A 13,994-nucleotide genomic window follows, 5' to 3' on the forward strand; every position below is an offset into this window, starting at 1 on the left:
ACCGTGGATCTCCGTACTTCCTCTGCAGCATAAAGGACTTCCCGGCTACAATATCCCCGGCTTCCCGCAGCTCCTCCTTCTTCGCCCTCATAGCAGAGCGAAGGTCTTTTCCCGTTATAGCAGCCTTCTCAAGGTCCGATGCCTTCGCCTGGTTTTCCTTTTCAAGAGCCCGGCAACGGTCTACGACGGCTTTTAATTCTACGGCCATATTGGCCATCTTCTTCTGGCCCTCGCCATGTGCGGCCTTCTCGGCTCGCAACTCTTCGGCCGCCTTCAAAATTACCCAATCTTGCTTGTTCCTTGGCTCGGGCAAGTTCCGCCCGCAAGGCTTCAACAGTGGCAGCTCCATCTGCAGTCATAACATGTTAAAAACACTGGCATCATACTCTTCCTATTTCGCGTTTACCAGACAAGGATACTTACCCTGCGCCTCGTCAAGCCTTCTATTAACAAGCTCGATGTCGGCATCTGCCGCATCCAACCGCCGTTCTAAACGGGCAAACTGGCTCGTCCGGCTGGCCACCGGAGCTTCCATCTCCTGCACATAAAGGCAGTATGGTTATTACCTGGGAATATGATCCTCCGTTCGTCATCGTTTCCGACAACAACCAGAGTCTCAGGGGCTACTATATACACAGGGCACACCTAGCATGTGCAGGACTATTACACATTCCTTTTTTACGTACCTCAAAGCCTGTCAGTAGACTCATAAAAGCTTCATGCAATCCTCTTTCAGCGGACGATATCCTCTCCATCACCATATTCATCAGCACACGGTGATCGTCTGAGATGGCCGCTCGCCCCACCAACACCCTCAGAACGTCCGATCGCACACTAGACAGCGCCGGACTCTTTTGTCCACTCTCTTCGGGAGCCGGACACGGGGAGCCTCGGGGATCAATAGGATCACCTTCTGGCCTCTCCGAACTCGGAGAGCCCCTCCGCGACGACACTTCAGGGTCACCCGCTTCCGGAGCGGAGGAGTCCGGAGGAGGCGTCTCGCTCTCCATCATCTCTGGAAGAAGATCCCCTGAAGACGAGATCATTTGAGAGGGGCTAAGGCCTGAACTGCACAAATGTATGCGGTGGTTATTTTCTCAGAAAAAAAGGGATGGCATATCTGTACTATTAAAGTTTTCGGGTCACTTACGACTCCCGGGAGAATTGATCCCCCCGCGGACTTTGTGCGGCAGCAGCGCCCCCCAAGGTAGGTCCCCCGGCGGAAGATTTCTTCTCCCGTTTGGAAGCTTCGGCTTTCGAATTCCCGGGCGCGGTCCTTTTCCTCTTCCGGTCGTCTTCCTTCACGGAGACGCTTGCTCCCTCGGTTAGAATAGGCAGCATTGGGGGCCCGCATCTGCCCGTATTATCCTCCACAGTGTCTTCCTTCAAGGGATCCGGGCAAGGTGCGGCCTGGAGCATCTTTTCCAATACCGGATTCTCCAAACCCCCAGGGAGGGGGGCCGAACACCGAATCAACTTCGCCTTTGCTAGCCAGTCCTGGTCGAAAAAGCAAACTCTCAGAAATAACTTCATAACGAAGGAGAGATAATATGTTCGGCCGGAAGATTCCTTACCTGTTTGGCGGCGCGGTTACTATTCAGGCCCACGTCCTCGGTGAATTCCGGACACTCTACTTGAGGTCCGAAGAATAACTTATACATATCCTCGTGCGTCAGGCCAAGAAAATTTTGAATGGCACGCGGACCCTCGGGATTGAACTCCCACAAGCGAAGGGGCCGACGTTTGCAAGGCTGGACTTGACGGACCAGCATAACTTGTATTACCGCGACCAAACTGAGATCTTCGTCGAAGAGATCTCGAATGCAGCTTTGTAATAAGGGCACGTCCTTGGCTGGACCCCAGCTCAGTCCTCTGCTGCTCCATGACATCAGTCGTGGCGGAGGGCCCGAGCGAAAAACGGGGGCGGCCGCCCACTTGGCGCTTCTAGGAGTCGTGATGTAGAGCCACTCCTATTGCCACAATGCAGACACCTCTGGGATGGAACCTTTGGGCCACGGAGCTCCTGCCATATTGCGTATTGAGGCGCCTCCACACTCTGCATGTTGCCCCTCGATCATCTTCGGCTTTACTTCAAAGGTCTTGAGCCATAAACCAAAGTGGGGGGTAACCCGGAGGAAGGCCTCACATACGACAACAAAAGTCATGATATGCAGGAAGGAGTCCGGAGCTAGATCATGGAAGTGTAGCCCATAATAAAACATCAAACCCCTAACGAAAGGATCCAGTGCAAAACCTAGACCTCGGAGGAAGTGGGGGACGAACACGACGCACTCGTTGGGTTTGGGAGAGGGGACGGCCTGCCCCCGGGGAGGCAGCCGATGCGATATTTCGGCGGTCAGATACCTGGCCTCTCTCAACTTTTTGATGTCCTCTTCCGAGACGGAGGAGGGCATCCATCGGCCTTGAAGGCTGGATCCGGAGATGACTGAAGGTTCAGAGCACCTGACCTGAGCTTCGGGCGTTTGAGCTTGAGGTGGGGGAAGGATTTGATTGAGCACGGGAGGGAAAAGTAGAAGCTTTGCCCCTTTATAAAGAAGGGTGGATATCAAGCGTCCTCCCCGTGTCCGTTTGGACTTGCCTATGATCTAGGAGTCCTAGAAGCGGTTGGGTTACCCACGCCCGTATTGATGAGAATCCCGTAATAATGGGACACGATCTCTGCTTTAACAAGACGTGCCAAGGAAACCACCTCGCATGACACGCTGAGGTGGGTAATTGAACGACTCGGATAAAGGCTTGGCCGTGGCGTGTCGCACCACGGAATACGTCAGCAGATTAGATTTGTGGTAATATTATTATTCTCTCTATGGCAATATGTGGAAACTTATTTTACAGAGCCGGACACTATCTTTGTGTTCAAAATCTTCTATCAAGTACTTGGAGGAGGAACCCGCCTTGCAATGCCGAAGACAATTTGCGCGCCGGACCCGTCGTCATTGAAGCCTAGTTCAGGGGCTACTGAGGGAGTCCTGGATTAGGGGGTGTTCGGATAGCCGAACTATACCTTCCGTCGGACTCCCGGGCTATGAAGATACAAGATTGAAGACTCCGTCCCGCATCCGGAAGGGACTTTCCTTGGCGTGGAAGGCAAGCTTGAAGATACGGATGATCGGATCTCCTACCATTGTAACCGACTCTATGTAACCCTAACCCTCTCCGGTGTCTATATAAACCGGAGGGTTTTAGTCCGTATGACAACATACACATCAACAATCATACCATAGGCTAGCTTCTAGGGTTTAGCCTCTCTGATCTCGTGGTAGATCAACTCTTGTATACCCATACCATCAATATTAATCAAGCAGGACGTAGGGTTTTACCTCCATCGAGAGGGCCCGAACCTGGGTTAAACTTCGTGTCCCCTGCCTCCTGTTACCATTCGGCCTAGACGCACAGTTCGGGACCCCCTACCCGAGATCCGCCGGTTTTGACACCGACACTAGGTCTGGCAGGCCCATTGGGCAGCGCGCCAACAAATTTTTTATATACTTTTTTCTTTTCTGCATTATTTATTTTCTTCTATTTATTTTTGAGTAATTTTTTATATAGTTTTTTCTTTTCTGCATTATTTTTTTCTTCTATTTATTTTTGAGTAATTTTTTTGTATAGTTTTATTCTTTTCTGCTTTATTTATTTTCTTCTATTTATTTCTGAGTAGTTTTTTGTGACCCTCTCTACTCTTTCGCACATGCTATGCGGGTGAAATGATGATACCATGCCAAGTTTCAACATTTTCAGAGTTCATTTTGTAGTGATTTTCAATTTCATAATCATTTAGCTCTCTAAACAATTAGGTAAATGACCGAAAAACAACAAATGATATCAGAACATGTTGGAAATTGATGGCGTCGCTTTGAATGTTGCATAGTGAACACAAAAGAAGTCCGGAGTTCAAATAAGTTTAAAAAACATTGAAGTGCCCGTGTAATAGATGAGTTCTCATCCGAAACCCTGATACTCCGAAAGAGTTTGTCCAGTTTGTACACGAAGTGCGTCCAGTTTTTGCCGTGACCCTCTCTACTCTTTCGCACATGCTATGCGGGTGAAATGATGATACCATACCAAGTTTCAACATTTTCAGAATTCATTTTGTAGTGATTTTCAATTTCACGGTCATTTAGCTCTCTAAACAATTAGGTAAATGACCGAAAAATAACAAATGATGTCAGAACATGTTGGAAATTGATGACGTCGCTTTGAATGCTGCATACTGAACACAAAAGAAATCCGGAGTTCAAATAAGTTATTAGAAATAAAAAAGAGGTGCAATGCTGGTTAATTTGCTTCAAGCCTTTCGGAATAGTGTAGACTGCACTGCACATAGCTCAGTGCAATCTATTCTATTCCAAAAGGCTTGAAGCTAATCAACGTGCAGGTGAGCATTGCGCCTCTTCGTAATTGTCTCTGCACTCACGGCTTATAAACCGCTCATACTGCCTCTCTCTTGGCGAGGTGGGACTAAAAATAAGCTTACTAAGAAACTCTATTACCGGTTCATGCCATGAACCGGTACTAAAGGTCTTCGTGGGGGCCCCAGCCTGACCACAGCTGCACTGGCCTCATTAGTACCGGTTCGTGGCATGAACTGGTACTAAAGGTTGCCCACGAACCGGTACTAATGATGCCCGCCCGCCTAGCCGTTGGAACCGGCACTAATGGTCACATTAATGCCGGCTCAAATTCAAACCGGCACTAATATGCTTCACATTTAACCCTTTTTCTACTAGTGTCATGTAGTGTATCACCATATAACCGTTAAACTCTCGAATAAATTACTATGTACTCGCTATGTATAAAGAAATATAAGAGCATTATATTTCTTTACGGAGGGAGTACATCTCAAATAATCCAAACCTGCCTGGATTGGCTTGTACGTAGTATCTTTACTTTTAAAGGAGGAGTTGATAGTATCTGCTCCTCGATTTATTTTCGTCCTTTTTCGTCTTATCCCACCACCCCTCCCGCTAAACAATGAAAAAACCCCACACCTCCCTCGATCCACCCCTCCCGCGCAACAAGTTTCGTCACCCTCCCCACAATCGCTCCATGCCGCTTGTAAGCCACGACGGCCGCCCCCAGATGCCTTGCCGATCGTTCTCCGCGCGCCACCTCCTCCCTTGAGAGGATGCCCCGCCATGGGCCTCAATCGGCGCCACGACGACCGTGGCCTCCCCGCCCGTCCTCGCAACCCTACCATTGGTGGCGGCGATGGTGGACAACCCCCAATAAAGACGTCCCTGAAGGGGACATGCACGCGATGACAATGACATGGCGAAGAGCTTGGTAGCGGTAAAGACATGGAGTATCGATGAAAAAGGATACCCACTTGGAGAGAGAGATGTTACAAGTGCACATGAACCTCATTACCCGACCGAAGTGTCTAAGGACTCCTAGTTCAACACCCCTCCGCGCTCAAGTAAGCACCCACAAGGTATAAAGATCAGGAAAGCTACTTTACAGATCTCGTGGCTGCAAGGGGATCACTAATTGATCGTATTGGAATGGCCTACTACCTATATAATAATGGCAGTACAAGTAAAGTAATGACAAAAGACCGCAATCCAGAAGATGGAGAACCAACAAAACCGAGCATCATATGAAGGGTGGTACCATAACATGCCATAAGAACCAAGCTACACATGCTAAGCCGAGCATCCTAGCGAAACGCATGACAAGGTACATTCAAAAGGCGCCTCTCGGCTCTCAAGGTGGGGTCATGTGAGAGCTCTTCGTAGCCACGGTAAGTTGCGCTATATTTCACCAAACTTAGTTATGTCCCAAAGACAATTTGACCAGCGATTAACTAGTAGTACGAACAATGTTTATCCCATAGATATCACTACCAATTAATCACCAACAAAAGGCACTTGCCAAAGAAACCTTGTTGATTGTTGAGTTAATCATGATCAATAAATAAAATGCATTAAGTGAAGAACACCTTCTAAACTTGTTAGACAGCCCATCTGCCCCATCCAGCAAAGCCACTTGCCAAAAATAAGGCTGGGGAGACGGACGGGAAAACGCGAGCTTTTTCCAGCTCAAGTCAACCCACCAAACCCACGCGCCGCGGTGTCTTTCCCCTCCCCTCCGCCGGAGCAAAGCATCTCCGCCATGAGAGATCCGAAGCTCCCCGCGCCGGCGACGGCAAGGAGATCGCCGCCCGGCCTCGCCGACAAGCTCCGGAGGCACTCCGCGTGGCTGCTGCTCGTCTGGTTCGCGCTCTCCGTCTGCCTCTTCCTCTCCGCCGCCCCGCCGACCGCCTCCCCGCTCCTCCGCCCCGCCGTCCTCCTCCGCAACACCAAGCCCCGCGCCCTCGCCACCGCCACCACCGCCGCGACAACCTCCAAGCCCCCCGTCCGGATCTACGTCTACGACCTCCCCTCCCGCTTCAACCGCGACTGGGCCGCCGCCGACCCGCGGTGCGGTCGCCACCTCTTCGCGGCCGAGGTCGCGCTGCACGACGCGCTGCTGTCCGGCCCCGCCGCCGCCCGCCCCGAGGACGCCGACCTCTTCTTCGTGCCCGTCTACGTCTCCTGCAACTTCTCCACGGCCAACGGGTTCCCGTCCCTCTCGCACGCGCGCGGGCTGCTGGCCGACGCCGTCGCGCTCGTCCGCCGGGAGATGCCCTACTGGAACCGCTCCGCCGGCGCCGACCACGTCTTCGTCGCCTCCCACGACTTCGGCGCCTGCTTCCACCCCATGGTGAGTCCTGATCGTTCGTCCCCATGGTGGGTGGTTGCGTGCGGGTTAGGTGCCTGCCTCCGGTTCTTGCGTCCAAACGGGGGTTTCCAAGGTGGAACCGTGGAAGTTAGCAGCTGCGTCTTCTTGGTTCCTAAATGGCATACGTGTTGTTCATGACAAGGAACCGAGTGAGCCGAGTTCAATCAATAGTTCTTGCTGTCAAATTGACCAATTTGTAGCTTAATTATCAGAATTCCTCTTGTGCTGTGCCGAATTTCAGTATAGCCAACCGTCCGCGTACTTATGGAAGCTACTTATCCAACCATTTAAATTCATGGTTGTTGTCAACTTGTCATGATGGAACTAGGTTCGCATCGAATTTACTTCAATGCGGTTCCCCAACCCATAAGAGATTTAAGGGAACTACTCAGTTGCACTAAAGTTTTGGTTTGTTTGATCAGGAGGATGTGGCCATCGCGGATGGCATACCGGAGTTCCTCAAGAGGTCAATCCTGCTACAGACATTCGGTGTGCACGGCCCTCATGTGTGCCAGGAGGCAGAGCATGTGGTTATCCCCCCACACGTGCCCCCGGAGGTGGCCCTCGAGCTACCGGAACCGGAGAAGGCGCGAAGGGACATCTTTGCCTTCTTCCGGGGCAAGATGGAGGTCCACCCCAAGAATATCAGCGGCCGCTTCTACAGCAAGTAAGCATCTGCCACACTTCTCTTAGGTCGCTTCATCTAGCAATTATCCCATAAGTAGTAGGAAGGGGACTGGTTTTGAGGTTTTCTAAGGTTCTGTCTCACTTTAGTTATGCCTTCTGAGAATGAGATCCCTTCTCCATATACTCCATGTGACTAACCTAAATAGCTTGTTATGAAATAGTTCTAAATTATAAAAATTGAAATAGTTTAGCTGCCTAGGTTAGGCAAGGACTCATCCATAATTGTCATAATTTCATCGATAATTGTACATATAAGGCTAGCAGGATAACAAACAGTGAATTACATTTAACTCCATTATTTCATATACTTGCAATTTACTGGTTCTTACCTTTTCCTTGCAACAGGAAGGTGAGGACTGAGCTACTAAAACAGTATGGTCGTAATAGCAAGTTCTACCTTAAGAGGAAGCGATACGATGACTACCGATCAGAGATGGCTCGTTCTCTGTTCTGCCTCTGCCCGCTGGGCTGGGCACCATGGAGCCCTCGGCTTGTGGAATCAGTCCTGCTCGGCTGTGTTCCTGTCATAATTGCCGATGATATACGCCTGCCATTCCCTTCCGTCCTCCGGTGGCAAGACATCTCATTACAGGTGGCCGAGAAGGATGTCGCCAGTCTTGAGACGGTGCTGGATCATGTTGTGGAAACGAACTTAAGTGTGATACAGAAGAACTTGTGGGATCCTGTGAAGCGGAAGGCGCTGGTGTTCAACCGGCCATTGCAAGAGGGAGATGCCACATGGCAAGTGTTGAGGGAGCTTGAAGCATTGCTAGACCGGTCTCAGAGAAGGAGAAGGAGTCGTGTCGGATCATCGAGGAGGTGAAGAACCGAGTAAAGCCAACCGCCAAGGACCTTTTGGCGGTTGCTGACATGTACTCTGCTGCATCTGTGCGACACCAGCTGCAACTTACAGTCTCTGCCGAGCCAACAAAATCACTTGTTGAGCATGAGCACTACTGGTGGACATGTATTTTTCTCGTCAGAAGTTCAGAAGATCAGTTCCTGACATTCCATCCCAATTTTTGATGGTGAAGCTGACAGTTTGCGAGTCTGTGTATATAGTGTACCAACAGAGGCAGTCATGGGCTGACAAAGTGGCAATCTCTGTACAGAAAATTAATTTTATTCATTTAGGTGGTTTCTCTTATTGGTGTTGTGAAGAGGCTGATATTTAGGTGGCTTACTGGTGATTAAAGATTGTATTACAGAGGGGTGTCTGTGAAAACGTTTCCTAGATGTACCTGTAGAGTTGTTCGGCTGTCATACTTCCATGTACCATATGTGCAATCTTGTTGTATAGAAGAGGTGCTTCTGTTTCAGTTATGTTCAGGAAAAAGGAAAAAGATGGCTCCAGTTTCTGTCACTATCTGATAAAACCAACAGGAGTTGATGATCAAATTAGCATCATGATCAAAGATTAGCATTATTCTTTGCAAATTCCAGTAATGTAGTTAATTCAGCACAAATAACAGGAAGATAAAAAGGATTATTCATTCTCCAGCTTTAGAATTTGTTGTATTTCAAGCCTTAAATATTCGCATCAGATTGGTTTCTATGCTAGCAGAACCGATCATTTCATTTCTGCTGAAACACACAGAGCAGCAAAAGAAAAGAAAAAACTTGTCTGAATAAACTTACCTATTGAATATCTAGACTTCGCCAAATCAGAATGATATACAAACGGAAGCTTCATTAGAAAATCACGCTATGCATATGAATCAGCAAAGAGTCACCGCAACAAAGTGATGCTGCAGATATTAGTTTTGCCATTAAAAAAAACCCCACAAGAAACAAGCAGCCAAGCATGCATATTGGCCATTACGGAGAACATAGAGATGATAGAACTTCAGCTCAAAGACAGGATGCGGATGCCCATCTGTGAAAGCAAAACATTCTCAATAATCGCCAATAAGGTTATCTAGTTTACATGCCATGAAGCGCCTGTTATTCAATGGATGTATGGATTGATTGATCCACATAGGGTTGTTGCTGGTGCATCCAATTGAGATATGCCATTTTAATCTGTGCTATAGAAGTAATCAACTACGGATGGCTAGCCTGTAGATAGTGATCGTCTTGGTAACGTGCGGAGCAGCATCCTCTGCAATTGAGAAATGCATCATGTTTGTTTACACTGAAGACTTCAAGAGCATACACCCTTGCAAGGAGCATCCTTGCAGCGGCAAACAGCTCTCCCTGAAAGCTCCCATCCGTTGAATCCACGCTCGAGGACCGTGATGCTCTTCACCGCTGACTCTTCCTTGGCCTCTGATAAATAGTCCAGAAACATTCTTGCACAAGATGGACCGCGCACCTGCAGTTTAAACGGACAGGTTACAAAAAGAGCCAGTGGCGATAACCTCAACTCAATCTGAGAGATAACTATGTGATAAAAGAACACAGGTGGTATAGAAAACAAATGTAGGAGGAAAGTAAGCACATGGGAACATAGCTGCTACCAAAGCCAAGCATATTTACCAAAACAAACATCACAAATGACAATTTATAGTTCTCGCTAGAAGATAAATCCAAGGTTTTAATTTAATTTAATTTTCAAACGGTCCATGGTTTATAATTGAAGTAGCCATTCAGACAAAACCTAAGCATATAAAGATGTCCTGACCACAGGCCTAGAGAGCACGCGAAGATTGCAACGGCATAGAAGAACACTGACACTGATATCAGACAATCGTGAATACAAATAACATGTAGAACCACAAAAAGAAAACAATGGAAGTCCTATGGCTACGGCATCTGGAAAAAAAACTGTCTCGCTGGCAATGTTCACGAAATCTTCAATGGTCTGATTCTGAAAACATAACATAAGACAGCTTCAACCACCCCATTGACGTCTTCCTGTTTTGTACACATAGATAGAACAGCTGCTACCAAAGCTACTTTACCAAGGCAAAAGGTACAAATTACAATTTATCAGTTCTATAATCTATAAAGTAAACCATATAAACTCAGAGAATGGTCCCAGGGAACTAGCAGTAGAATTAAGCAATAGCTCTTCCTAGACGATAAAGCCATGGTTTATATTAGAAGTACTGATTCAGACAACGCCTAAGCATATAAAGATGTCCCGAGTCCTCACCATGGGCCTAGAGATCAAATACCGATTGCAAGGGTACAGAAAAAAGCTGACCCTGACTTCATACAATCGCGAATAACAAAAACATGTAAACCCACAGAACGATAACAATGGAAGTCCTATGGCTACGTCATCTGCACAAAAACTGTCTCGCTGGCTATGTTCATGAAAAATTCAGTGGTCTGATTCTGTAAAAAAAATGGAATCCAATTTCAACTATCTTGTCGATGCCTTGATGTACTATACACATAAACAGTTGTATTTGCATTTCCCAATGATAGCCATCAATTCCACAGGACATAGTATAGACAAATAACCACCATCATTAAACATGATCACGGGTCCTGAATCACATCGACGTCACAAATGAGGCAATTCATCTCTGTAATCTGTGCTTCCACCCTGAAACCCTGATCAACTCATAATCCATGATACCGGCGTGATCTTTATGTTACCAACGGGCTTGTGAATCTCCAATTAAATTAGAGGCTACATCACATGAAACATTTTGAGATCTACAGAAAGCACCAACTGTACTAGTGCCAAGGTCCAAGGTGCTAATTGTTTGCTTGCTTTAGCGAGTGGTATTCGAAAGATCAAGAGCTGGAAGAGAGGAACGCTGAAGGAGGGAGGAAGGGGCCTGACCTGGCTGAGGGCGCAGTGGAAGACGAGGGTCTCCTTGGCCCGGGTGGCCTCGGCGATCTCCGGCAGCCGGTCCGCGAAGCCGTCGCTGGCGTAGTGGTGCGACCCGGCGATGTGCGCGTCGCAGATCCGCTCCTCGTCCCTGCACAGACCCCAACCAGCCACCCCCGTTAGTAGCCTCTTCTCGCTCGTGCTCCCCGGCGCGGTCACGGAGATGGAGCGCGGATCGGCGCGTGCGTGCGTACCTGACGTCGATGATGGCGACGCGGGGGTCGCGGACCATGGACACGAGCTGCGCCGCCGTCACGTACGACACGCCCTTCCTCGCCATCGTCTCCGACCGCCGTGGGGAGCGGGGTCGGGGCCTCGCCGGAGAAGAGGGAGGAGATTCTTGTCCCCTCTTCGTCTGGCGCGGTTTGCACATAGGCCCCCGAGGATGTGAGTATTTGACGGTTAAACGATTTAGTTGAAGTGTACTCGTTCGGGTATTCCTTGGGTTAGGTATTTTGGGGAAATTCGGGTTCTCAAAAACAAGAATCGAATTAACTCCCGTACTAACCAGTTTTGTCGGTTCGTTTTTTTTTGCTACCCGTAGAAACTGACGTGCAATCAGATGACTACTATCAGCACATTGCGCAGGTGTGCGGGCACGTGGTATAGATGAAGGCCAGTGACAGAAGGGGGCGAAGAAAATGGGCTCACAGCACCGACGAGGACATGCCTCTGGCCGACGTAGAAAAGTAATTTGGGAGAGGCCGCCATGGGCGTCTGTCACGGCGGAGGTGGGCAAGGGCGCAGCAAGCGACAACAAAGGCACATACGCACATTGGCTCTACGGGAGATGACTACACGACACAGTCCCGTGATGGCGGTATGGGCGATGATAATGGTCAGCATGTCACACAAGAGTTCGGGATGGACGCGGCTATGAAGTGGGAAGCAACTATGCGAGTGTGAGTGAGATGCGCAATGGGTGGAGGCTGTTGGGAAGTAGGAATAGTGTCCACATGGCTAGGGTTCGAGATGTTTTCTTAAGTGGGTTGGGCTGGTTTTGTGAGGTGAGATGCGTGACTTCTAATAATTTCGGTTATTGTGGTTTATTCGAACAACAAGAGATGGAATTCCGAACAACACCCGAAACCCGAATAACAAGAAAAATATGAACCGGAGTTGAACCCGAATTACCTGACAATACGATTCGATTTGGTTTTGGTTTTTGGGACCTGAATGCCCAGCATGAGAAATACCTCTCAAAATACTTCTTCATGCATCTGGTTAGTTCTACATTGAGAATCAAAACTAAACATAATTTAGTGCTAATGGAATCAATATTTGACTATTTTTGCAAGGCAGCCTTGCAAACCCAAAATGTTTGCCTATTTTAATGTTATGAGAGGTGTGTCACAACCTTGTATTTGTCGTGATTTTTTTTCGGGTATATCATGAAAAAAACGATCTGGCTTTCAAAAATAGAATTGTGTAACAGAAAACGAAAAAAAGATAAGCACTACACAAAATGTCTGCGAGAAGAAAAAATATTCATTTTGTACCCTTAAACAAGAGGTAAACGTTTGCACCCGGCGGACCGGCTGAAACTTCGGCCGGTCCCGCGATCCTCGTTGAATCGAGGCCTCTTCATTGTGCCACGTCGCCATGCTATCTTTTTTTTTCTCCACGCCTCCAGATGCTGGAGATGACGGGGGGCAAGGGATGCTGCATCTAGCAAGAGATGATGGTGTATGCAAAAAAAATTGCAGATAAGTGTATCCAATTAATAAAAATATTGAACTTGCACAATGCACCTCACCTACAAATACCCCCCAACGCCCGGCATCCATGGTGGTCTCTTCAAAAAAAATGAGTGCTCCAAACGCCGTGTTTTGATACCTGAATTTTGTCCTTCCATGGACCGGATGTCTTTTCGCTGGTGAAATTTTACATGCGCTTAGAACATACGTCGATGTATTGACAAAAAAGACATCAGATTATATTATCATTTTGGATTTTGTACTTTGTACGAGTGTATTTCGACCCAGAGAGAAGAGCTAGATGTAGTCGTCACTAGGTGATCTACAAACCTGAATGTAATTTTTATTTTCGGTGTTTTTTTATACTACCATGACAGTAGATGAATAGATTGAGATTTTTTCTTGAAAAAAGTGGTCTATCCGTGGGCTGACGTGAAGAAAAAAAATCTGTGGGCTGAAGGGAGGAAATGGAGAATGATCCGGCCTGGCACGTGGCCCATCTACCAGAGATGAAAAAAGAGGGAAAAGGCAAAAAAAAAGAATCGACACCTGAGAGATTCGAACTCTCGCGGGCAGAGCCCATGTACTTAGCAGGCACACGCCTTAACCACTCGGCCAAAGTGTCACTTGATGACTACAAGATGTGTCGTCCGTTTTTATTAGAGTAAAACGACGCAAAAATTCTTTCTTGAGAGGGCTGTTCGTATAGAAACACGCGTTGGCGCAGTGTGCTCGAAATAATACACATACACCACACAAACATAGATTTTTTTCCAGGGAAAATATGGGATTTTTATTTTATTGACATAAAGGGCGCTTTGATTAACTTAAAATGTAGCAACAAGCGGATACGGATCATGATGAGCAACCCCAGGCATCTGCGAAACTCAAATGCACACAGCCAAACACTAACGAGCTGACAAAAAAAAACCCGACATATCGGCAAGAGTAGAGTCATATGAGATCAACTCCTGTGCCTATGTCACCCGCAAAAAATAAACTCCTATGCCTATGTCAAAGAAGGTGGTGGATCGATCCGGAAATTATGTTGTCATTCATGTTGGATAAAATCTTCATAGTCA

The 13,994-nt window shown here is 47.8% G+C and overlaps 2 protein-coding genes and 1 non-coding gene across 3 annotated transcripts; 1 reads left to right on the forward strand and 2 right to left on the reverse strand.

The window, feature by feature from the left end:
* The first annotated feature begins 6,007 nt into the window (after window positions 1-6,007).
* LOC125511632 (probable glucuronosyltransferase Os03g0107900) lies at window positions 6,008-8,747 on the forward strand. Its single transcript, XM_048677057.1, has 3 exons — window positions 6,008-6,723; window positions 7,164-7,408; window positions 7,774-8,747. The coding sequence occupies exons 1-3, from the start codon at window positions 6,133-6,135 to the stop codon at window positions 8,249-8,251; spliced, it is 1,314 nt and encodes a 437-aa protein (XP_048533014.1). The 5' UTR covers window positions 6,008-6,132; the 3' UTR covers window positions 8,252-8,747.
* Window positions 8,748-9,307: 560 nt separating this feature from the next.
* LOC125511633 (arsenate reductase 2.2-like) lies at window positions 9,308-11,642 on the reverse strand. The gene is made up of 3 exons (XM_048677058.1): window positions 11,410-11,642; window positions 11,168-11,306; window positions 9,308-9,742 (listed from the first exon to the last, which is right to left on the reverse strand). The coding sequence occupies exons 1-3, from the start codon at window positions 11,586-11,588 to the stop codon at window positions 9,572-9,574; spliced, it is 489 nt and encodes a 162-aa protein (XP_048533015.1). The 5' UTR covers window positions 11,589-11,642; the 3' UTR covers window positions 9,308-9,571.
* Window positions 11,643-13,455: 1,813 nt separating this feature from the next.
* Window positions 13,456-13,537, reverse strand: TRNAS-GCU. Its single transcript has one exon. It is a non-coding gene; the product is annotated as a tRNA-Ser (tRNA).
* Window positions 13,538-13,994: the final 457 nt, after the last annotated feature.

Source organism: Triticum urartu, chromosome 5, assembly GCF_003073215.2.
Source record: "Triticum urartu cultivar G1812 chromosome 5, Tu2.1, whole genome shotgun sequence".
Classification (NCBI taxonomy): Eukaryota; Viridiplantae; Streptophyta; class Magnoliopsida; order Poales; family Poaceae; genus Triticum; species Triticum urartu.

Excerpts from the sequence above, each read along its gene's own strand:
- LOC125511632 (XM_048677057.1), top strand. The coding sequence starts at position 6,133 with ATGAGAGATCCGAAGCTCCCCGCGCCGGCGACGGCAAGGAGATCGCCG. Across the intron at positions 6,724-7,163 it reads GCGCCTGCTTCCACCCCATG|GAGGATGTGGCCATCGCGGA; the intron begins GTGAGTCCTGAT and ends TTGTTTGATCAG. Across the intron at positions 7,409-7,773 it reads AGCGGCCGCTTCTACAGCAA|GAAGGTGAGGACTGAGCTAC; the intron begins GTAAGCATCTGC and ends TCCTTGCAACAG.
- LOC125511633 (XM_048677058.1), bottom strand. The coding sequence starts at position 11,588 with ATGTGCAAACCGCGCCAGACGAAGAGGGGACAAGAATCTCCTCCCTCT. Across the intron at positions 11,307-11,409 it reads GTCGCCATCATCGACGTCAG|GGACGAGGAGCGGATCTGCG; the intron begins GTACGCACGCAC and ends GGGTCTGTGCAG. Across the intron at positions 9,743-11,167 it reads TCCACTGCGCCCTCAGCCAG|GTGCGCGGTCCATCTTGTGC; the intron begins GTCAGGCCCCTT and ends TTTAAACTGCAG.